Source organism: Rhagoletis pomonella, unplaced genomic scaffold, assembly GCF_013731165.1.
Source record: "Rhagoletis pomonella isolate Grant_MI unplaced genomic scaffold, Rhpom_1.0 Rhpom_scaffold_00003, whole genome shotgun sequence".
In the NCBI taxonomy this organism is placed as follows: domain Eukaryota; kingdom Metazoa; phylum Arthropoda; class Insecta; order Diptera; family Tephritidae; genus Rhagoletis; species Rhagoletis pomonella.
Window position 1 is genome coordinate 97,782,929 of NW_023458557.1, and position 23,547 is coordinate 97,806,475.

Sequence of the window (23,547 nt, forward strand, 5' to 3'; positions counted from 1 at the left end):
TAGGATGTATTTGTTTAATATGGGTATCAAATTAAAGCTGTTCATGAACGCTTTAAGATAGAGCACTTTTCATATAGCTGCGTGACTAGGGTCTCGAGATATAGACCAAAACGTTGACCTGGGTAACCTTGGGTGTATTTGTTCAATATGGGTATCAAATGAAAGCTGTTCATGAATGCTTTAAGATTGAGCACTTTTCATATAGCTGGGTGACTTGGGTCACGAGATACAGACCAAAACGTGGACCCGGGTAAACTTAGGCTGTATTTGTTTAATATCGGCATAAAATGAAAGCTGTTATGTCAAAAGTATGCGGAAGCAAATAAAAAAAAAATTAAAAAATTCATGAATACCGTTTTAGTGAAAAATAAAATTGAGTAATGCGGACAGTTCTTTAATCTTCTTTAATATAAAAATTAATATAAAAATAAGTAGGGTTTTCCTTCCTGACGCTATAACTCCAGAACGCACGAACCGATTTTCACGGTTTTGCATTCGTTGGAGGTTTATAGCTAGGAAAATTCAGGAAAAATTTCAATAGAAAAGTATATGGTGTGTGAGTATCCCCCACGAAAATAAGTATGTTTCATTTAAAGTAGATGGTGCCATTGTTTAACAGCTATTCATTGTACTTTGCTCAGTTAATTTCATGTGACACTAGCGAATACCCGGCGTGCTTCGCTGCGCCTTAAAAGTAATTTTGTTTTGTTACTCCCTCTCACAACATTTGAAAATATTATTTAATATTGCTGTACATATTTGTATAGTAGGGAGATTTTTTCAAATTATATAAATATACGTTATTTGAATATTGAATCAATACACGTTTGAGGAAAGGGTGCGATAGTAGACTCCAGTTATAAGATTATAAATTAAATTTCCAAGAGAAAGTCGGTTCTTTACATATTTTCTAATTACCTTCGAAAATATATTAACTCAAAAAAAAAATAAACAATGCTTCATAGATCGATTTTTTTAAATCTAACTTCATAAAGTTCTTTAAAAATATTTTGTAAATGAGGCCATAAGAGCTTAGGGGGAGAGTTACAACACAAAAATACATTTAAGGCGCAGCGAAGCACGCCGGGTAATTGCTAGTTCTTTTATAATTTTAATTAAGATACATATTTGTTGATAGCGCAGTTGTGCCATTAATTGTATGGTCCTAGTTTCATCAAAAGTATCTTTCTACTCTGCTTCCCAAGTATCCCTTTAAAATGTATCCAGTAACAAAATGAAAAATAACATTAATTTTAAATTAATTATGAACAACTACTCACCATCTTCCATATGGTCTATTACAGCACACTTACAATTTTTCAGTAGTATTGTTCTACTTCATTTAGCATTTTTGTGAATTCTTCCTTAACAGCACTTTTTAAATATTATCTCTTTTTTACTAATTTATATATAGTATGTATGTATGTGAAATAATAACAAAATTTAACGGCCTCTCTGATCGTCAGACCTCCAAAGCCCTAATTTTGCCAAAAAAAAAAAACTGGTGCAGGATCCTTCCATGTGATAGAGGAAAACGACATAAATTTTAAAATGCCTTAATTATTCCTAATTCAGTAGTAACCCTGGCTAAACGATTACATTTCCTTAATCTGTTGAAAAGTATTAAAAAATAAAAAGAAGCTTAAATTTTAAAACTTACACCAGTCATAACAGTATTTCATGTGGTTGTTGTTGAGTTTCTCTCACAAAGAGAGAAATATAACAACCACATGCAAGAAAAAGTTCAGAACTAGAACGATCAATCCGCCTTTAATTACGTTTTTTATATAGTTGTTGATTTGTTTGTTTGTTTTGTATAGTTGTTGAATTTGAACCACTCTAAAAGTGTTCAATAGCGTTTCCTCGTAAAATTTTTCGTAAGTTTTATCATACAAACATATTTTCCACAAGTGGCAAAATCGCAAATTTACGAGTTCCACTCTAAATGATGTTTCTCAATATTTGATTTTTTTGTTTTTTCTTGGACAGAATACTAGTTTGGAAGTTTCTAGTTTTGATCAGTGTTGCCAGAACTTTTTGGGCCGACCGGCTAGATTGGCAAAAAAAAGCGGCTAAAAACGGCTAAAATGTTTTAGTGAAAATTCACATGCTTTATTTAAATAAATCGCAAGAAACGAAAGACTAGTTAACACCATTAATTTATATCGAGTGTATATTCCTCATCATCAAATGAATCACTATTGTATATATCACCTGAATTCATTAATTTTAAGAGATCGTCATCTACAGTAAAATTATGGCAGCATTTTTTTTCACGTTTTAAACCGTATCTTATATATAAAATAGCGTTTAACGTTTTAACGCACATTGGATTTCTTTGCTTAGTTTTTATTATATTCATTGAACTAAATATTCGCTCTACTTCTGCATTACTTATAGGCAAAACAAGAAAACTAAAAACTAGGTTGGAAAGGTCAGAAAAAGGGTTTTCTCCTAGGGCATTTCGTAAATGATAAACTTCGGCCCAAAATTTTACAGTTGAGTCTAAATTACTCCAGGTATGTAACGTTAACCGTTGCCATTGCATTTCTATGGATGTTATTTCGTCGGCATTATATTTGTGTTTTTGTTGCTGTAGTTGAACAAATACTTTTGGTTTAATTACTCTTAATGCATTTCCAACCGAAAAAAGTCAATTTTTTTTAGTGTGGCAATATTTGTAGCGAGGCGTTGGGCGTAATTCCTTTATTAAAGTGATAATAAAATAGCGACCATTTTCTCGAGTTTTTTTCTCGGCTTCGTGGTCAAAAGCGTTTGTGCTTACTTTTGTTTTTAAATACTCTTCAAAACTGTGATAAAACTGAGGAAATGGAGCAAGGTATGGCGCTAATAACCACTAGGGAGCATAGATGCGAAAATAAAACATTGAGTTCATTAAAAATCTTCATTGGGTCTGCATTATTGCTTTCGTACAACTTGTTTACTTTTTGCACCTGAAAATTAGGCAAATAGTAAAATCGGCTAAAAACGGCTAACTTTTTTTTACAAACCGGCTAACAAATCGGCTGCCGGCTAGATCGAATTTTCTCCGGCTAGTTGCTAGCAATACCGGCTAAATCTAGCCGGAAAACGGCTAAAATGGCAACGCTGGTTTTGATATGGGCTTCTGTTTCTTTGTTGCTCCACGGAGAGGATTGTTGTACTTGTAAACGATTATCATTTACTACGTCACCAAGCTAGTCAGCCATTCTCCATGTGCAATAAAATATTTTGTCAGAACCCTCAAATGTGTCGAGTCTCAAAATGGTATTTAAGACTTTTCACTCTTTAAGCCAATTTTAATCCAAACGCTAAATGAATTGTTAACCTAGCTTTAGTTTTAGCTTTCAGCATTCACTGGTCTGTAAGAATCACGCACGGCTTCCGATGTCAATTTGAAAAATTTTGTTTGAATTTCTACACACACTATTACAGATTTTGACAGTTTATGCCGCCAAAGCAAAAACAAAATACATGTAAATTTTTGTTTTTGTACTCCTGCTATCACCTTATATTAGGTTCGTTCGCGTAGCTGTTAATTGTTCATGTTTAACCAAAACTTACAAGTTTTTGCGTTCGCGTACGCAAAAAACTTGCAAAGTAGGGGAAATTGAGAGAGCAAACTGACATTTCATTTTGAGGGGAAGCTGCTGGTTTCTGCTGGAAAAATTTTTGCCAACAGCAATTTGCCAACAGGAAAACAGCTGTTCAAAAACAGCTGGTTGGCATTTACGCAAATCACAAAATTGAATTTGATGGTTTGGAAGATAAAAATTACAAAATGCGACTAATTAAACTTGTAAGAAATAAGTAGTTATTTGTTTAAGCAATAAACTGTGTCAGTATAACACTTTGCGATGACTTTTCGTACGTTTTAAATTTTACACTTTTGTATGTAAACAAAAATTATATCAGCTGTTCGTCTAACTTGCAAGTTTCTGCAAATTTTCTGTTCGCGTACTATTTTGGATATTTCTCTCTTGTGAGAGAACAGATGACATATCGCCGAAATTTTGCAGTTGGTTGGTTTCTGCTGGAGATTTTAAACGAACGCACCTATTCATTCGCCTTGTCTACAAACCTACTTTATTTTTTATGAATAAGGCCAATAGATTGCGACTTTCTACGCTTTTGAAATTCCAATTTTTAATTACTTAATGAATCTTATGACGTCCATGCTACAGTTACAATATGTACATACTAGGCATGTACATACATACATATTTACAAATGTAATTGCGAATCATCACTTTCTACCACATCTCAAAACTGAAACGAGGATCACACAGAAGTCAAGTGTGCAAAGCATGGCTTCTAAATCAATTGAATGTGGAAACCAATTTAGCTAAAATACGGAAAAATACATATCGTCGTTAAAAGTCAAAACCGCGTATCTTGGTTCTGCAAAAGCTCGTATCTAACTTTTGTGCCAAAAAAGATATTTGCTCTTCGGAAGCTCCTGGCATCAAATCCTTATCCACTTATACTAAAATATCGATACCTAAATATAAGAAGAAGAGATAATTAGGGATAAAAGAGAGAACCGTTTGGACGTTCCCACGACAGTCGGGTCTACGTAACCGGAACGACCCAGATTTATATCTGGCCAAGGACTGTCACTCCAGCAACACTCCCCAAAAAGTCTTTGAGGAATTTGTATGCTGCTACAACAACAACAGAACCGTTTGGAAATAAGTCAAGTTTTGCTCTCTCCTATTGACAGCCTCTCATACGAGGTTTTGCGCAACGATATACTTATGTACATATGGACATTTAAAATCTTGTATGATAAAATGTTAAAAAATAAAATGAAACAAAATGTAAAAGGGCTGATGAAGCAGCAAAACAATATTTCAAATTATCAAAACTTCGTTTTGGCTACTGCAGTAGGCTTAATTCCTACCTGACTAGATTAGATCCAGACGTGCCCAACCAGTGCCCGGCATACGGGGAGTCATCCATAACTCCAATATTCGCATGCCCCCAAAGCCCAAGTCAACTAACACCCCTGTCCCTATGGACAAACCCAGTTGGAGTTGCGCACTTCCAAGACCGAACATCGGAACAGTAGGTACTCCCCAACATCATTAACGATCGAGCACGTCCTTATTGAATGCCCTCATTATAAAATAGGCATACAGTGCTTGTTAGTGCAACATATCGCTCATTTCCCGCAAGGGTATCATAATCCAAGGAAAACAAAAACTTGGGAAAACGGTTTAAAGTGTACAGTTTACATACGCTCACTTAGTAAAAATTAAGATAATTTTTCTCATTTTCGTTGTTGGTGTTTCCGACAGGGTAGGAGTGTGATGTAATGTGGAACGATTTTCCGTCATCCCTTGTCATATTTGGTTTGGAGACAAACCGGTTTCGGCGTTGTGCCATCTTCAGTGTCAATTTTTATGTAATAAGTTGCGGTTAATCAATACAGCTATGAATTTCCACATACTTAACAACAAAAATTTTTTGGATTGACACTCTTGTAGCAAATGGGCGATATGTACCTACACATTACTCAGTAACAAAATTTGACCTTGGAGTGGGTTTATCATCAATAGAATCATGTGTAATTACAATTTTTCTTGTAAACAAATGTTATTTTATGTTGTGCGCTTCTCGTTTGTTTAGTTATTGAACATTAATCTACAATTTTTATTGTTTAAAATGTTAGTTGTCAGTATCAAAGCGGATCAAATAAATTAGAATTTGGTAGGTACAATGTTAAATGTGGCAAAATCAATGTGCCTTATCAATAGTATGGATAATCATACTGACGGGATTGAAAATAAATATAAATAAGTATAGAGATAAGCTACCCATTCAGACTGTTTATCATGTCAGCAGCAACTCTGATTCAAGAAAGTTAAACCATAACTTGTTTAATTGGAATTCAAACTATTATATAGGGAAATACTAATCAGAGCTGATTGTGCAGCCTCGCATAACATATGGTACATAGAAAAGAGATAACACAGAATGTCAAAATAATGAATGTACTAAACTATCGCTGTACTAAAGAAATGAAAGCACAATATATGCAGTCAAATTAAAAAAGACCAAGTGTGAGTGAAAAAGTGCGAGATTTCCCCACACAATTGGCACGTCAACTACTCAATCGCACGTTTGCCCGCTTCCCCCTGTTAAACAAAAACAATTTTCATGAGCGCTGAGCAAAAACAAATCATTTCATCCAGCATATATATATGGATACATATATGTTTTTCCAGCAACTATAAGCAGCAATTGACGCCTATATAACACTGTAGCAGGTGAAAATGCCTGAAAATGCTACATAATTAAAGTATTTTAGACTTCGCTCATATTTGCAGCAATATTTATAGTAACAAATGAGCACAAATCTTTATTTTACCAAATTTCAATGCGTTTGACGAGATACTTCATTTATCTGGTCATTCGTGGAAGCCACTAGCCCATTCGAAATTTATATGCGCAATAATTTTTCCGTAATTGATCTTTGCATTTGCAGATGTCGTACTTTTGGATACGCATTCGAACGAAAACAAGTACTTTATGGCAAACGAAATTGCTTCGGATTGCAAAATCACGTCTACAATTTTCTCCAAATGTAATTCCTCCTACACGTTTCTCCAACTTACATCTTTACGACGCCTTGCACGTTTTTTCTCGGACATCTTTGCAAACTCACTTTTTTATATTTCAGACACTATTTTAATTATAATTACACAATTTTAAAAAGTTTAAATATTTGCACAGAAATATTTTCTCCTATATACTCAATCAACACTTTTTCCGCCTCCACCTGAACTGACATCGGAATCTGAAATGATTTTCAATTTATGTTTTTGTATTTGTACTCGGTTTGCAAGTGAAAAAGAAATACAGTACGAAAGCTGAGATAAAGGCCAAAGCGGGCAATAGAAGGTGATAGAGGTATATAATCGAAGAGAGAAAGAGCTAAAAGGATAGTTAATTTGGGGAACTTTGTTTGGCATTCGAAATATCTCAATAAATAAATATCAGTTCATTTTTATATCCTCGAAATATACTTTTTGTTGGGATAATATTAGGCAATTTTAAGCAACTTAAATCTGAAAAAGATTGTGGAAATTAAACCAAAGTACTACATATATATGACATTTATTTTAAATTTTTATAAGTTTAAAAAAAAACAAACTATATTTGTGTAGCCCTGTTCAGCGATCAGCTGATGTTGTTTTGATTAGCGGCATATCAACATTGGGGATCGATTGAATAATAAATTTCTTCTTGGTAATCATTCCTTTTCAATTTACAAAATATTTTGAGTCATGATTAAAAAATAGTTTGAATATAGCAAATACGGAGCTTATTAGAATCAAAGCTTTACGCGTAAGTAAATAATTTAATGGTAAATTTTTTGTACATTCAACTTGGCTATTTAACAGCGTTTAACCACAGACCTTCGATTGCCGTTGTTAACAGTCCCATTTTTTACCGAAATCAAGTCTTTTTTTATAAAATGCTGCCTGTAGGAGTTCAATTTAAATTACTACCAAGTTTTTGTTGGCGCAAAGCTACTTTACAGTGCAGGGGAATGCATATTAAGCGCGTGGAACTATATAAGGTAACAAAATTCCTTAATTACAAAAAATTATACTATTGTGCATTTCTGCCTTCAGAAATGTTTTCGCATACTAGGCGTCAATGAAGCAGCCGACCAAAACACTGTTCGTAATGCGTACATCGATTTGGTGAAGAGAGTCCATCCGGACTCTGGCCTACCGGAAGCAAGCGCTGAACGGTTTCAGGAAGTAGACGAGGCTTTCAAAGTTCTACAGGAAAAGTTCGCCAAAAATCGACGGAATATTTTTGAAGACGAAGAAGAGGAAGTTTTTGATATAAAGCATACGGCGCCGCAACATCGTCAGTACCTTAGTTATGATGGTGTCGGTGTCGGCAATCCTTTTCAGAGACAAAAACAATACCAACAAATCAAAGCAATGAAAGCGCAGGAGCGTGTTTTAAGTCATCGCATTGAGAAATCGCAAGCTGGAGAACGTACAATCATGAAGAAAGGCACCTTTTATAAAAATCACGCAATCAAAACAAAATATGGCTTTGATCGCATTTGTGAGGATCTCATTCAAGAGGCCATGGCAAAAGGCGACTTTGACAATCTGAGATGTGCTGGAAAGCCGTTGAGTAGCGCGCAAACACAAAATCCCTATTTAGATTTTACAACGCACAAATTAAATAAAATACTACTTGACAACGGTTTTACGCCGGAATGGATAACACTACAACGCGATATACGCGAGGCAGTTCAAAGACTCCGCGATGAATTACGCGCAGAGCGATGTTTCTTTGGAGATTATCCACTTAATGAAAAAGAAAGCAGCGCCTGGCAGCAAGTATTGGAGCGATATAGTGACGACGTCAAGCAAATTAACAAAAATATAGACAAATATAATTTAATCGTACCTATACTGCAAAATCAACTATTTCGCGTCAATATAGATAAAGTGTCTGAGCAAGTCCTAAGCGATCCAGAGGCATTGAAGCATTTTAAGCGGCAAGATGAAACCACGAGCGTTAAACAAAACTCTGGAAATGTTTCAAAAACTGATATATTCACTTTCATAGGTTCGTTGTTTTAAATGCGAAAGAGATTGGATAGACCCGATGGCAAGTTTGATTACCAACCATATATGTGATGTTGGGCCGCTGGAGGCTGTAGTGATATGTAAATTTTATTGGAATTTTGAATAAATTTTTGATTATTTGCTTAGCTAAAATTTGTGTACTTTATGCGTTTTTATTTCGAGTTTCAGAAACTTGCCAATTTTTATTACAATCAAAGACCTTAAAAAAAAAGATTGCATTACTGTTACATTCTTAATGTATATAGGGACTTGTGTTCTAATATCATACGGCCGAAAGTTTTAACTGTATAAGAAATTTTAACCAAGAAAGACACGCTATACGCAGCTGCTCCACAAATTCGTGCTTTAAAGTAGCCTAAGCTTACATATCTACATATATCTACTAACTGAAAAATGCATATAGTGTATACTTTTATTCTCCCCTAAATAAGTATGACTGAAAATTTTAAAAACAATCAGGTAAAAGTCGTTTTGCCATCCTGGCTCAGTTTGACTGCATCAGTGGCCAACAGACGCAATGCCTTAGGGAATGCAAAGTGCTCAGCAATATGTATGCGGTTTGTCAAGGTCTCTTCGGTATCGTTCGGAAGGATGGGCACACTCGCTTGTACAATGATGGCGCCAGTATCAACCCCCTAAAAAGTTTTGAAAAACTACTTAGACAAAACCGATCCAAGTCTTTTAAAATTATGCCCATACCTCATCCACAAAGTGCACTGTACATCCAGATTCTTTGTCACCTGCATCCAGCGCTTTCTTCTGCACCTTTAAACCAGGATGTTTGGGCAACAATGACGGATGAATGTTCACTAATCGACCCCTCCACTCGCGTACAAATTGCTCACTCAATACTCGCATAAAACCAGCCAAGCACACCAGATCTACATTATGTTCAACCAGTTTTCTGCTCATTTCCGCATCGAAGTCCTCCCGTTTGGCATACTGCTTGTGTGACACCACCACCGCCTGTATGCCTGCGTTTTTCGCGCGCTCAAGGCCCAATACATCCGCCTTGTTCGATATCACCAATACAATGTCGGCATGCACGCCTTGGGACGTGTCGCGACAAGCATCGATAAGCGCTAGAAGATTACTGCCCGTGCCGGAAATTAGCACAGCTACGCGCTTGCGCGGCTTTCCCTGCAGCTCCTGCACTCGCTTCAGACAACGTGAGAAGTTCTCCACCACAACCTGCGGAGCTTCGGGCTGCGCGCGTTGCACTACCACGCCTATGTGCGCGGCACGCTCACAATATTGCAGCTCTGCCAATACGGACTGTTCCAGTTCTGGCGCGACCACCAAAATTATGCCAAGGCCGCAGTTGTAGGTGCGCTGCATTTCAGCAGGCGCAACATTACCTTGCGCCGCCAGCCAACCAAAAACTGGAGGGATGTTCCATTGCGTGGCGTCTAGTTCCACGGCTAAGTTTTTGGGTAACACGCGCGGTATATTTTCCGTTAGACCGCCACCGGTGATGTGTGCCAAAGCTTTCACATAACCCTGACGCAGAAGTGGAAGTAGGGCCTTGACATAAATACGCGTTGGTGTAAGAAGTTCTTCGCCAAATGTGTAGGGGCTGAAAGGCGCTTTATCCTCAAATGTTACGCCGGCGCGTTTCATAATGGCATGCACGAGGCTGAAGCCGTTGCTGTGTACGCCCGACGACGGAAGACCGATAAGGACATCGCCAGCACGAATTTCATCCGTGCGTGGCAGTAGGCGCGGGTACTCGGCGATACCGAGTGAGAAGCCGGCAAGGTCGTAAACATCGGATGCGTAAAGTAATGGCACTTCGGCAATGTGTGTCTCTGTTGGGAAAAAAGGTATTGTTTTCATTTTGAGAGTTAAAATGAACGATGGAATTTCTCTGACTACTCACCCACTAAACTGCTGCCCGCTTGTGATGCACCTTCAATCACGCCCCCCGTAATTGTAGCTGCCACCTCCTCGACCAAATCTCCACACGCATAATAGCTCGAAAATGTCAACGGTTCGGCGCCATTGCAAAGTATATCATTGACGCACATTGCCACCAAGTCTACGCCGACCGTGCCATTGCGGTCTGTTTGCTGTGCAATCTTAATTTTGGAACCCACACCATCAGTGCCCAACACTAACACCGGATCCTTGTAAGTCTGTGGCACGGGCGTCAAACGTCTGCCCAGCTTTGTTGTGAACGAGCCGTTACGCTGCTGAGTTAAGGCTCCATCACAAAGTTCCAATGCTAAATCGCGTTGGTGTGGCTCATCCAAGGTGCGCGCATGCCTCTCCGAAAGTCCGCCGAAACGGTCTGCGATTTTCTCCAAGCCTTCAACAAAGTTGCGTACCTCGATTTGGTGTTTTTGGTGACACGTCTGCAATTTACGTTTCAATACGCCAAACACCTTAGCGCCGGCGCCAAGCAGGGATTTCCAAACGGTGCACTTCTTTGGTACAATCACCACGAGTCCAATGCCGCAATTTAGGTTGTCCAAAAGCGTCTGCGGACTCAGACGCAGCTTAGCCGCTAACCAACCATATATTGTGGGTATTTTCAGATCACCGAAATCCAGAGAGATCTCGTGGTCCGGCGGTATAATGCGTTGTACGTCTGGTAGTAAGCCTGTGCCAATATGGGATATAGCTTTGACATCGCATTCTCGTAGGAGTGCGAGTATTTCTTTAACGTATATCCTTGATGGTTCGCAAAGTTGTTGACCTGAGAAAAGAGAGTTACGGAGGAATCTCAGTTCGGGGGCTTAGACTGATTTTACTTTTATTCCACACTTTAAAGTGAGTGTGCTGAACCAAACGGCAGACCAAAATACGCAAGCAAAGTCCATCATAATTTACCTAACGACTTTGTGTCATCGCCGAACTCGCACTTTTCCGCATGGTCGATGTCCGCCGCTTCTAGTTGCTTCAGCAATGCATGAAAACCTGCACAATGCAGTCCATTCGCTGGCAGCGAAATCAGCAGATCACCTTCCTCGTACTGCTTAAATTTCGGCAACTCCTTGCCAGCCTCGAGAATGCCTACGCAATAGCCAGCGATGTCGTATTTACCCACCTCATAGACTGAGGGCATTTCTGCGGTTTCGCCGCCTAGTATGGAAGAAATTACGGGATTTGAGATGCTGAATTCTTACATATCGACGTCGCAACTCACCCAAAAGAGCGCAATCGGCGGCTCGGCAACCCTCCGCAATCCCCTTCACAATCTGAGCTGCAACAGGCACTTGCAGCTTGCCACAAGCTATGTAGTCCAAGAAGGCCACTGGCTCAGCACCCGATTCCAGCACATCGTTGGCGCACATGGCGAGCAGATCATAGCCAATACTCTCGTACATTTTCTGCTCGAGCGCAAGCTTTATCTTCGTGCCCACACCATTGATAGCTTCACTTATAACCGGATTTGTATAGTTTAGCTAAGGCATAAATTCAAATCAGCATTGCGCCTGCGTTTTGCGAAATTATTTAGCTCACCTCATTAAGGCGAAACAATCCACCGAAACCTCCCAGACCACCTACGACGCCAGGTCGTTGCGTTCCGCGCGACAACGGTTTTATGCGTTGCACCAGATCGTCGCCTGCGTCTATGTCAACACCACTGTCCTTGTAGGAGAGCCCCTTAAGCATCGGAGCGTTGTTCGCCTTCAGCCTGTCGAGGAAATGAAACGCCATTGAATCATTTGTTTTTCAAGTTTCATATAAAAGATTTTTATTTATTTTTATTGATGCGTCTTGAGCATGTGTTTTGCCAAATGAGTAATTACATTTTGAATGCTTTCTCCGCAATATCGGTTCGGAATTGTGCCGCTCCGCCTACAAATGTGATACCTTGGCATATCCTAGTTGCATCCGCTGCTGCTTGCCGCAAATCCTTGCGCAGTGCCACCGCTATAAGGACACGTCCGCCATTGGTGAGAAACCGACCGGCCTTGTCAACAGCTACACCACTATGAAAGATCAGCTCATTGGCCGTAAGAGGCGGCACACCTTAAAAGAGACATAAAATCGAAAAAAATGTATAATTTAATATTTTTCTTTGAGCTACGATTATGTACCCTCGATAATGCAACCCTTTGTCGAGGTCTCTGGGTAGCCAGCACTGGCCATGACCACACCCACGGCACTTACATCCTCTCGCCACTGAAGCGTAACTTCCTTCAAACGATTCTCAACACAAGCGCTCATTATTGCATACAAATCAGTCTCGAGTAGCGGCAGTATAACCTGTGTTTCTGGATCGCCAAAGCGGCAATTAAACTCCAACACCTTGGGACCATCAGCAGTTAGCATTAGGCCCGCATAGAGTACACCACAATAGTGTATACCCTCTTGACGTAGAGCGTCCACGGCTTTTTGCAATATAGCTCGATTGATGCGTTCCAAATCATCGGGTGGTATCAATGGACAGGGACAGTAGGCACCCATGCCGCCAGTATTAGGACCCTCGTCACCATCGCGTAGACGTTTATGGTCTTGCGCGGGTAACATTGCTTGAGCGTAGTGAGTATCAACAAAGGCGAGTACCGAAACTTCCTCGCCGACGAGTAGTTCCTCAATAACAACTGTTTCGCCAGCATTGCCATATTTGCGTTGGCCCAGTATCTCATCGACTGCTTGACAGGCCTCGGCAGCGTCTGCTGCCACTACTACGCCTTTGCCGGCCGCAAGACCGGCGGCTTTGACGACGAGTGCCTTGTAGGATGCGCTTAAAAAATATAAAATTAAATTAAAGCAGAATGGTAGAGTGGAATGTAGTTTTTCCTAAGAAGTCTCTTACTTAGTTCCACTGCAATGGGAATCCAAATAAATGTGGCTTAAATCAAAATTTCATTTTAAACTATGTACATATGTGTACAGAGAAAAGTTTTTCGGTAAAGGAAAAGACCCCACACTTCACCCTTTAATTTCCGTGGTTGGAGTAAGTAGTAACTTAAGTTTAATAAAAGACTGGTTGATTAGCAAGCTAGTTCCGTAAGATTCTGGGCTATCGCTGAATCCATCATAATCCGATTTTCGTGAAATCTACGAGAATGCGCTCACTAAATCTGAATTACTACGAACGTATGCATTCAAGGTATATGCTACATTCGTAGCTATTCAGATTCAGTGGTAGAATTTTCGTTGACAGCCTCAGTGTTTGGGCTCTAAATTTCTTGGAAGCGTCGAAAGCTTTCGGGTCGATGGAGGTGGCGGCTATCAGAAAATAAGAGAAAACACCCATTCAATCAGAATTGGTTAAGAATGTTTGACCTTTTGTGTGGCGCCAGAATATTGCATCCTCGCCGAATTCATTTCAGCTCAGCGAGCGCTAGGAATACATACAACTGCAACGGCTTTCAGCCAAAGGATAGAAAAAACATGTTAAAATGGGTATTCTTAGGCTTGTGAGCCACATTTTCTTTATATTAGAGTGGTTTTCGACAGAAAAATATGCGATTGGAAAATGGGTTTGGGTGAAAGTGCTCGCGGACTTGAACTTGAGCACCATGTCTCAGATTACATATGCATCTCTAGATGCAGAGCTAGCTTGACTATGATTAAACGCACTGTCATATTTGCCAGTCAGGATTAAGGCAAGTCGATAAATTTGCCGTTATTGGGTCCCTTTTCAAAAAACCTTAGCTAATTATGAGCTCAACAGCTCTTTGATTCTACGACACTTACTTGTTAATAAACTCCTTAGCTTTCTTCACATCGGTAAAAGATTCATAACGCGCCGTGGGTATACTGTGACGCAGCATAAAGTCCTTAGCCCATTTTTTATCCGCTTCTATTTGGGCGCCTTTTTTGTTGGGACCAAAACAACGTACTCCAGCCTTATTGAGAGCGTCGCCAAGCCCATTGGCGAGAGGATCCTCCGGACCAACGATAACCAAGTCTATGGATTGTTTCTTACACCAATTGGCAATACCCTGAAAAAGGAAAGGAATTTGCAAACTTTTTATAGTTTCAGAACATTTTCTGTAATACTGTTAAAAATGCAATTAGATGTCAGATTGCACAAAGAGTCGATCACTTTAGTTTCTCTTTTATCGCGAAATTGGTACCTGCTTTTAAAAAATTATTGTAAACGCACTGGAAACATCTAGCGTCGTGAGCGATATCGAGAATAAATGAGGAAGATGGGCGAATTTTTATAAAGAAGAAAAGAGATAGTCCAGCAGGTTCTGCAATTCACTTCCGAGTGAATTTGAGTCAAGTTCGCTTTGAATTCAAATTGGCAGGGATTGAAATTCACTCGTAAGTGAATTGCAGAACCTGCCCGAGTAGAACAATTTACATGCGAGCAGTTTGAGATTCAATCTAGCCTAGAACCAAAAGACCGCATAGCTTACACATGCTATTTCGAGGCCTTACTTCTGGCAACAAACCGTCCAAACTTTTCGAAACGAAACAAGGTTCTAACAAAGGCGTCTCACTTTTGTACGACTTCTTCAGCATGATGTTGGAAAAGAAAATAGGAGCTGACAATCCAAATCGCAAATGGTATCAGTATCGTTGATCTCAATACAAAGGCGTTTTTCAAACTTTCTCTATAAATCGTAAAAAAATCTCTAATGGTGACCAAAGTATGCACCTCTAACGCCACGGCCTAAGCGGCCGACTTCTGTATGAGAATTCTAATTGTGACCAGTCTATGTTTGAAAAAAATAAAATAAAATACGTCTTTTTGACATTGGCTTAGTTCAAGACCGATAGAATACATTCGTATTCGTTTCACCATGGGCTTAAGGTCTGATTATGCATACTTCGCATAACTTCGCACAACCACTGGTACCATTGCAATTAAAATGTCACTTAAGAAAATGTGAGGCTAAAACTAAACTCAACAGATCGCTAAGTTTTTAAAAGTTCTGCTAATTTCTGGGTAATGGAGTACGTACAAAATACATACAATACATGCTTAATCAGACCAGTAGTTAATAAATCACAAAAATAGGTAAAACTAATAAAACATGTGAACAAAAAAAAAACACCAACGGGTTAACTGAGAAAAAAATAACCACCAACTTGACAACTTCCGAAATAAGCGAATTTCATCTGCGAAAATGGTCAAACCAGTGCAGAACTAAGTATGTCTGAATTCTTATTTATCGGCTATAAATCAAAAACTTGTTGTATGTACATACATTGTTTTGGTGCGAACAGCTCACACGCTCGGCACTGGCATACCGCCAACATCTTTCAAATCGTTTGGTACATACTGACGCTGATAAAATGATTAAATGCAAATGCTGATGAGATGTACCAAATTTTTTATTAACTACGCGCATTATGCTCGAATTCTCATTTCAACTCCATGCAAGTCCAAACAAAATATTTTCAGGCAGACGCTGCAATTTGGAGCAACTTCTTCTCAATGGCGAGTTTGCTTCGCTGCCGACCCACGCAGTCGATTTTTATTAGCGCAACTGGTTCACCAATGAGCGTGCGAAAAGTTAAATTTTAATTTATTGGAGCTAAAATTGTTAAAAAACCAGACGCCAACCGTTTTTTTCACTAAAATGGTTTTGTATCATCATTTCATAATGATCGGTATAAAAACATAAAGCCGGCAGGTTGGCAACAACAGTTGCAGTTTTGACTTGGAAGCTTACGGAGTATACGGATTATTTAAAAAAAAATGAAGCTCTTTGTAAGAAATTCCTTAAAAGAAATTTTGCGCATTTTTAATTTAGAAAAAGGTACAGCAATAAAAAAAAAATGTGTTTAATTCCATTCCATAGAGTCTCTTACTTCTCACCACTTTGGCTCTGATGACGAACGCGCGTGAAGACAAAACCTTTAGCGGGAAGTACCGTGCACCAACAACGACAACAGCTCGCAAACAACCAGCAAAAGTCTTAACTAGCAACAAAAACTTCTTACAGAAGCGCAACGATCTCAGCCGCCGAAACAGCATTTCAAGTGGCCAAAAAGTGTCAATTTTGCGGAATGATCAGGAAATGAACAATGACGGCAGTTACCGTTATCAGTATGAAACAGGCAACGGTATTATTGGCACGGAGCAAGGTACTGCTGGTGTGGCCATACAAGGCACTTCCAGCTACGTCTCCCCCGAAGGTTTGCCAATCAAATTGACCTACACCGCGGACGAAACCGGCTACCATCCGGTGGGCGATCACATTCCTAAAACACCCGACTACGTGCTACGAGCAATCGAATACATACGCACACACCCCTTCAACTTTGGGAAAATCGACGGAGTGACACCAAAGTTGTCTACAGAGATTGTGCCACCGCTACGTACATCAGCATATCCGGGAAATTTGAACTACAAGGCTAGCAGCTTCAATACACAAAAAACTGGTTTGACAAAGAACAGGAGGCAAAAAAATACCAGCCGCAATAATTTAAAACGACGTATTTAAAGGGTCTCTACATTGTAGCTAGTGTAAATTGGATGCGTTACTGTATTTAACCCTAGACTAAAATGTATTATATATTAAAATGTATTATATATCAATCTCCACGTTTATCTATTGTTAACATAACTCTAACTAGGAAATTTTGAGACACCACCGAGAAAGAGCTCATGCATCCTCGGACAATTTGAGCGCATAGTGAGTCCAAAATCTCACACTAAACTGTTATAGTAGATGTTCATCTTGCCACAATTGAGTAGCCAATCGACTGCTTCCTAAATGACAGCTATGTACATCTACCTCAAAATACGCTAAAGTGATCTGGAAACCTAACTTAGCGCTCCCATGACAGTAGGGACCCAGGACTTGTGACTTTAGCAGAATTCCTCAAAACCACTTTAGTGAGATTTTATGCTGTTACAAAAACAATATGCCTTACTTTGACTAAGAGTTCCCGATAGAGGACACCGCCACCAAACCCATCCGTCAATTAAATGTGCCATTGGGGGTGGGACCTTTCGTATTTTCGACTCGTTCGAATATTCCGGTATGCGGAAAAAATCCGGATATCAGGTTAAAATTGGTTCAATTTATCATCCTGATATCTGGTTAATATCCGTTTATTTTGTTACCCGGTTATTAGGATTTTTTAATCTATAGCTGAGTGGTTAGAGGTGCGTATTACTACTCCGTAGGACCTGGGTTCGATCCCAAGCAACTTCTAAATTAGAAAGTGTATTCTAACAGCGGTCGCCCTTCGGCAGGTAATGACAAAGCTGCGAGTATATTTCTGCCTTGGCGCACAATACAAATTGGAGGAGAAGCTCGGCCAAACACTTAGCAAATGTTATTATTATTATTAATCGAACAACCGGGATTTTCCAGATATAACTTCAAGCCCTATGTTCTGAGCGGATGAAGATCAGCTTGTACAAATATTTTAAAGCAGTTATTTATCTTTGAAGCCCGAAGTCCAAGTTTCCATTAATATGAGTCTTCCAAACCCTGAACCAGCGGTTTGTTTCTAAATTCTTATTTTATTGAAAATGGAATCAAAATATTTTTATAACTTTTTTATCTGAATACTGTACAGCAGTAAATTAATTAAAAAAAATAAATAAAAAGAAAACCGAACGAAAATCTTTCACTGTTTCGTTAACGTAGCAGCTTATTAAACTTTGCAGAAATCAGTGAATACAACTACATGTTGTCTTAATTATATAGGGAGAGGGATGTAAGATGATTGAAGATATTTCAAATTGGACTGAACAGTTTAAACTGCTAAAGAATGTAGTTGTGTCAAAATATCGCCAGCCTCACGAAGCAACTCGAACTCTTCGTCTGCAATAGGTGGCGTTGGTGTTCGATGATGGAATTCAAGAAGTGAGAGTTGACGAAGGTGTTGATTGGTTCTTGATGAATATAAATATAAATAATAGATTTTGTTTGTATAGTCGGTCTACTTAAGAGCATGGTGTCTTCTTATGCACAAGACAGTCGGTTCTACATGCTCCAGTTTTTTCCCAACAAATGACTGTTGTTTTAGCGATTTTTCACAAATTTTTTCTGTCCCATCACAACTTAAGAAATGTCAATATTCGTAGTAATCTGATATCTGACTTCAAGTTTTAACATTTTGAAACTGGTAAAATTAATAGTTTAAGAGAAATTTCTTAAAGTTGAGCAAAAACATTGAAGGAATTTGATTGAAGAACGCCCTATTTCAGAATTTATTTCGAAAACGTCCTATCTCAGCTGCCGCTTCAAAAACACCCTATATCTAGGGTTGCCAGATTTTTTTTTGCGCGAAATCAGTACTTTAGAATTTTTCTTGCTATAAAAATCAGTACTTTTCAGTAAAATTTTATTCAAAGCATAGAAAATAAAAATGTTATTAACATGTAGTACAAAATAGCCTTATAATTACGGTGACCATATTTATTATAAATTTTTTTTTTAAATAAAATTTGTTGGGTCTTCTGGTTTTGCCCGCCATAACCGCCAAGCTTAAAGTACTAGGCGTACGACTTCTATTAAGTACCGCCTTTTTATAAACACTATTATTAGACATAGAACAATTTCAACTCACGCTAAAGCGATATCATTTATCTATGTTTGCCGTACACAAGTTCGTACATACATATGTATTTACTTTATATGCATATATATACATACATATACGGTATCGGTCATATCTATAGTACGCCATTCGAAAGCGCTATTGTTTGTCACTTATTTTTATTTATTTATTTTTAAGAATTTTGAATTTAAATACAGTTCATTCTTTTACAAAACCCATATGAACCCAAGCTTAAAACTTTGTAGAAACTACAATAAAATTCAAAAAAATTACACCCAAATTTTCCATTTTTTTCTCACAAGTGTTAGATTTGTTTCGAGTATAGGTACAGTCCATTCAATTTTAGTTTGAATTTTTTCACCGCATTTGCTTCCATATAAAATATAAACTTAATTTATTTGTATGTGGAAGAAAAGCTCAACATCTTCGGCAAAATAATTCTAAAAACTCAACCGTAATTTTTAGCGACTTGAAACTTGCACATTATCAGACTAAAATTGGATATTAAACTGTGTACTCCAAAAAATCTGAAATTTAAGTGAAAATTTGTTGCAGTTTTTTGTAGTTTTTTATGGACGACTTCCTAAATTCGCAGGGGGTTTTGAGGAGGTACTCATTGATCGATATTTTCACCATTTTCTGTACAAATACTAATAGTTGTAAACCTCTTTAGGACCTCAGACTCGAAGTGTGTCCGGAAAATGTGCGATCGGCAGAGGTGCTCATACCCATAATTCAGAAGCATGTAGCTGAAGGTACGACTATTCGCACGGACTACGGAAAGGCGTACGATTGCTTACCGAGATCTAGGTATGAGCACCAAAAGGCCAATCACAGCGACCCAGACAAGCCTTTTGTGGCTCCACATAGGACTCATACCCAGCGCATCGAGTCAGAGTGGCGGGTCGTCAAATGGTATTTTCAAACGGACAACTATAACAACCCTGCCAATTTTGCGGACATAATTCTTGAGTTTTATGGAGAAAGTCCATACAAAAAAAAAATCGGGAAGATCCGTTCCAAAAACTTATCGAAGCAGTTAAGTATACCTATAAGCCATAAAATTTCGTAGTTTTTCATTCGAATTTAAGTGCCTCTTAGTTGTAAGTTTTTTGGCAATACATTTTTGCATAGATTTTTTAAATTATACATTTCGTTTTATAGAAAATAATATGTTATGAATAAAAACACATTGAAGAAATGAAAAACTTTGTTTAAATAGTAATTACGGATCTTTTTTCTAAAAAATTCTATACTTCGATATACATATGTATGTATATTGAAAATTTGTAATAAAAAATCACGAAAATTTTTATTAAAAATTTTTGCTTGCGCCGCTTTTTTTTAAATTCAATACCACCCCCATACCCCCACTCACCGCTTTTTTTCAAAGCCTGGCCCATTAATGGAAAATTTTCCCGAAAATTCTTAAATATAAAAGGACATATGTATGTAAGTGGAAGAAGACAATCTCACTTTGAAATGTCGTGCTAATAGATATGGCCGATACTGTATATAAACATGAGTGGATGCACACACATCCACGCATACATACAAACATAGATATGTATGTACATATAGTATGCAGGTAAGAATATTTCCCCATTAGCGTTGATTTAGAAATTTCAATGTCGCTATTCACGTTTGGCGCTTTCTCACCCAATAAAACTGTTTGTAGCCGGTAAAAACCAAGCAACCTAACAACTACATAGCGCTTGGAAGCAAGTACTAATCTATGCTTAGTTTGAATATGAAAAAAAAAAAAAAACAATGTAAACTTTAAAATATTTACATACCTGAAAGTCTTTGGCATTTACACCGCTGAGATTGGAACACTTCGGTACTTGGGCAATGCCATGGCTGCCGGGTAGCGCGTAGATTTTAACCACCTGCTCACTCTGTGATAGTTTCCAGCAAATCGCGTGCTCACGACCGCCACTGCCAACGACCAACAATTGCTTGCCACCAACAAGTGCTGTTTTCGAAGACATTTTGTCACTTTTTTGTTTAAATATACGTACGAATTTTAATCGACAATAAGTTTTAACACTCGCCAAGTGCTTAATTTAATTAAAATTTATTTCCACAAAGCATCAATAGCGAAACTACGCACAGGGCACAAACCGAATGTCGTTAGTAATGGGCGATTTTTTTTTTTAACTAATCAATAACGTCACTCCGTACTTATGTATGTAGGTCCGCTTTTTATTCAAACAAGCTCATACAAGGCATTCGTATGTACATACATTTGTATATACTTATGTGAGGCACTTTTGTATGGGCTCTCTGGCGATGTCTGGCAAAATGTGATCACAGTGATCGCGCTCGGTGTAGTTAGTGGCTCGCAGAAAACCCACGTGTTTCACAGGAAGCACGCTTTGTGTTTTTATTTTTTTTATTTTAGCATATGTACATACATATGTATGTATGTAGTCTTTAAGTCCAGCCGTTTTTTTTTTTTTTTTAGTTTAAATAAGAAACTCCACAAGTGTATTGCGAGTTTGAAATTTTAAAAAAACTTCGAACCTGATACTTTCAAGAATTGTGCGGTTCAAAGCGGTATAATAAACTATGTAGGTAGGTAGGTATGTAGCACAAGTACAAGTTTGTAATGAGCAATGTATGTATTAAATAATAAAGAGCAACGAATTAGAGCGCCACCGAGAACCAGAACCGATGCCAACGGTTGGCAAATGAACACTGAAAGTTCTACGCTTCGTCGTCGTATAGCCACATAAAAAGGGATGATGGAGAAATGATAATGGATGGCTGCTTGTAGATCGTTTGATAGGCGCGACTGACGAATCGACTCAGTTAACTTGATTTTTTCGAGGCTTTTCGGACGCGTAGGTAACCTTTCCACTCCATATGCCGGCTGAGTTGATTGGAAGTGTTTTATGCCAGTAGACCTATGTACACACCCACCAAGTGAGTGAGTGAAGTTCTCCCTATGTGAGGAATAAAAGAGTACTCCCTTTGGCCTGATTTCGGAGCAATAAGCGAGATGTGTCGGTTTTGTTCTTCTTTATTACGCGCTTAGGAGGCATATGGGGGATCTGCTAAGTGAGCAGTAAAAGCATGCTCTCTGGGACATGATTTCCAAGCAATAAGCGAGATTTGTTTACCTATTTTTTATTGGTTCCTCCCAAAAACCAAAAAAAAAATTTAATAGGGGGTCCCATAAAAATCATTAGTATTAACAAATGGTAAAAGAAACAATTGGATATTATAATTAGAAGTCGTCAGAAAAGAAACGGAGTTTTCCGATTCCGAAAATTCACGTGCATACTGGGACTACCCCAAGGAGAAGCCCCCTCCATGAACTGGAATTTGGGAGAACAGAAATGCATGTTTTATTCCTCGAACAGGAGGCTTTCGGGATGACTCTTATGAGAGTACTCCCAAATTGCTCGTTCGGGAGTAATATGGCATGGTTTTCTATGTGTACTCCATTGTTACCTTTTTTGGAGGTTTCGGAGAGGTTCTCCTGAGATTACCCCCGTATTGCTCTCTTAGAAATTTTGTGGTTTGATATATCTCTGTGTACCTCGTGATTGCTCGTTTTAGAGGTAAAAGGGACTACTAGCTCCCCTAGGACCATCGGCGTAGCCAGAATGGAATTTAGGGGGGAGAGGGGTGCTCGACCCTATAAAGCTGGCATTTCAGGGTACTATTTTATATATATATAAGGAAAATTTGAAAGTTAGGGGGGGATCGAGCACCCCTCCCGCCCCTACCTGGCTACGCCCATGCCTAGGACGTACAATATTTAAGATATGTAGTATACAAAATTACATTATAGAGTCGTTTGGGCTGGCTGAGGTGTTGTGAATAGTTAAGGGCATTATGGACCTACTGACCGGTGCTGCTTGGTTCAATTATCTATCTATCTACAAAATGGCATGCTTATGCACAGAAGCATAGGGAGCAATAAGGGGTGTATTCATTAAATCGCAAGGGAGTACTCACGGAGCAATCATACGTTGCTCCCAAGTTCTACTGGGTATTTACATACATTAGGGTGGTCCTTAAAAGTCAAATTAACGATTTTTTCAGTCTCATCCCCTCAATCGGTAACAACACGGTCACAGATATCAAAATCGATACTACTAAAGTCGTGGATATCACGTATATTGGTCTCGATTAGAGTCGGTTAAGACGTCTTCATAAGGTAATCTGAACTTTGACCCCTGTGCGACACGCCCTAAACGACTTCAATCGGGACCAATGTTTATATATGTTATCTTCGACTATGGTAGCATCGATGTGGGTGTTGAAGCTTAGGAAATCTGATGTAAGAGTTTGCTTCCTACACTTAAGAACCACCCTAATGTGCAATCATACATATGTACATGCTGGCAAATTTATGTACATTGTATGTGTTGTTGTGAAGCTTTCCTCTATCCAAGCCGTTACTAGTCGTCGATCTTACGCATACGATCGCCAGCGCGATCAAACAACTTGTATTCAAGTGTAGTCAACG

The 23,547-nt window shown here is 38.6% G+C and overlaps 4 protein-coding genes across 5 annotated transcripts in view; 2 read left to right on the forward strand and 2 right to left on the reverse strand.

Annotated features, from left to right (window-relative positions):
• LOC118735916 (translocation protein SEC62) overlaps positions 1 to 6,827 on the reverse strand; it is a 37,137-nt gene extending 30,310 nt beyond the window's left edge. Inside the window, exon 1 of the mRNA XM_036465944.1 lies at positions 6,621 to 6,827. Coding sequence (XP_036321837.1) covers positions 6,621 to 6,656 — 36 coding nt within the window. The 5' untranslated portion in view covers positions 6,657 to 6,827. The remainder of the gene's footprint in view (positions 1 to 6,620) is intronic.
• Positions 6,828 to 7,233: 406 nt separating this feature from the next.
• LOC118735917 (dnaJ homolog subfamily C member 28) lies at positions 7,234 to 8,752 on the forward strand. Of its 2 annotated transcripts, XM_036465949.1 has the most exons (3): positions 7,234 to 7,353; positions 7,410 to 7,588; positions 7,644 to 8,752. In XM_036465949.1, the coding sequence occupies exons 2-3, from the start codon at positions 7,484 to 7,486 to the stop codon at positions 8,619 to 8,621; spliced, it is 1,083 nt and encodes a 360-aa protein (XP_036321842.1). In that variant the 5' UTR covers positions 7,234 to 7,353; positions 7,410 to 7,483; the 3' UTR covers positions 8,622 to 8,752. The 2 variants fall into 2 exon arrangements, with proteins under 2 accessions (XP_036321842.1, XP_036321841.1); XM_036465948.1 differs by having other exon boundaries at positions 7,234 to 7,588.
• A 2-nt stretch (positions 8,753 to 8,754) lies between these two features.
• LOC118735915 (trifunctional purine biosynthetic protein adenosine-3) lies at positions 8,755 to 22,011 on the reverse strand. The gene is made up of 10 exons (XM_036465942.1): positions 20,861 to 22,011; positions 14,283 to 14,530; positions 12,674 to 13,323; positions 12,383 to 12,605; positions 12,093 to 12,267; positions 11,776 to 12,034; positions 11,460 to 11,711; positions 10,507 to 11,325; positions 9,327 to 10,435; positions 8,755 to 9,262 (listed from the first exon to the last, which is right to left on the reverse strand). The coding sequence occupies exons 1-10, from the start codon at positions 21,053 to 21,055 to the stop codon at positions 9,083 to 9,085; spliced, it is 4,110 nt and encodes a 1,369-aa protein (XP_036321835.1). The 5' UTR covers positions 21,056 to 22,011; the 3' UTR covers positions 8,755 to 9,082.
• On the forward strand, positions 16,376 to 17,334 carry LOC118734931. The gene has a single exon (XM_036464529.1). The coding sequence runs from the start codon at positions 16,376 to 16,378 to the stop codon at positions 16,988 to 16,990; it is 615 nt and encodes a 204-aa protein (XP_036320422.1). The 3' UTR covers positions 16,991 to 17,334.
• Positions 22,012 to 23,547: the final 1,536 nt, after the last annotated feature.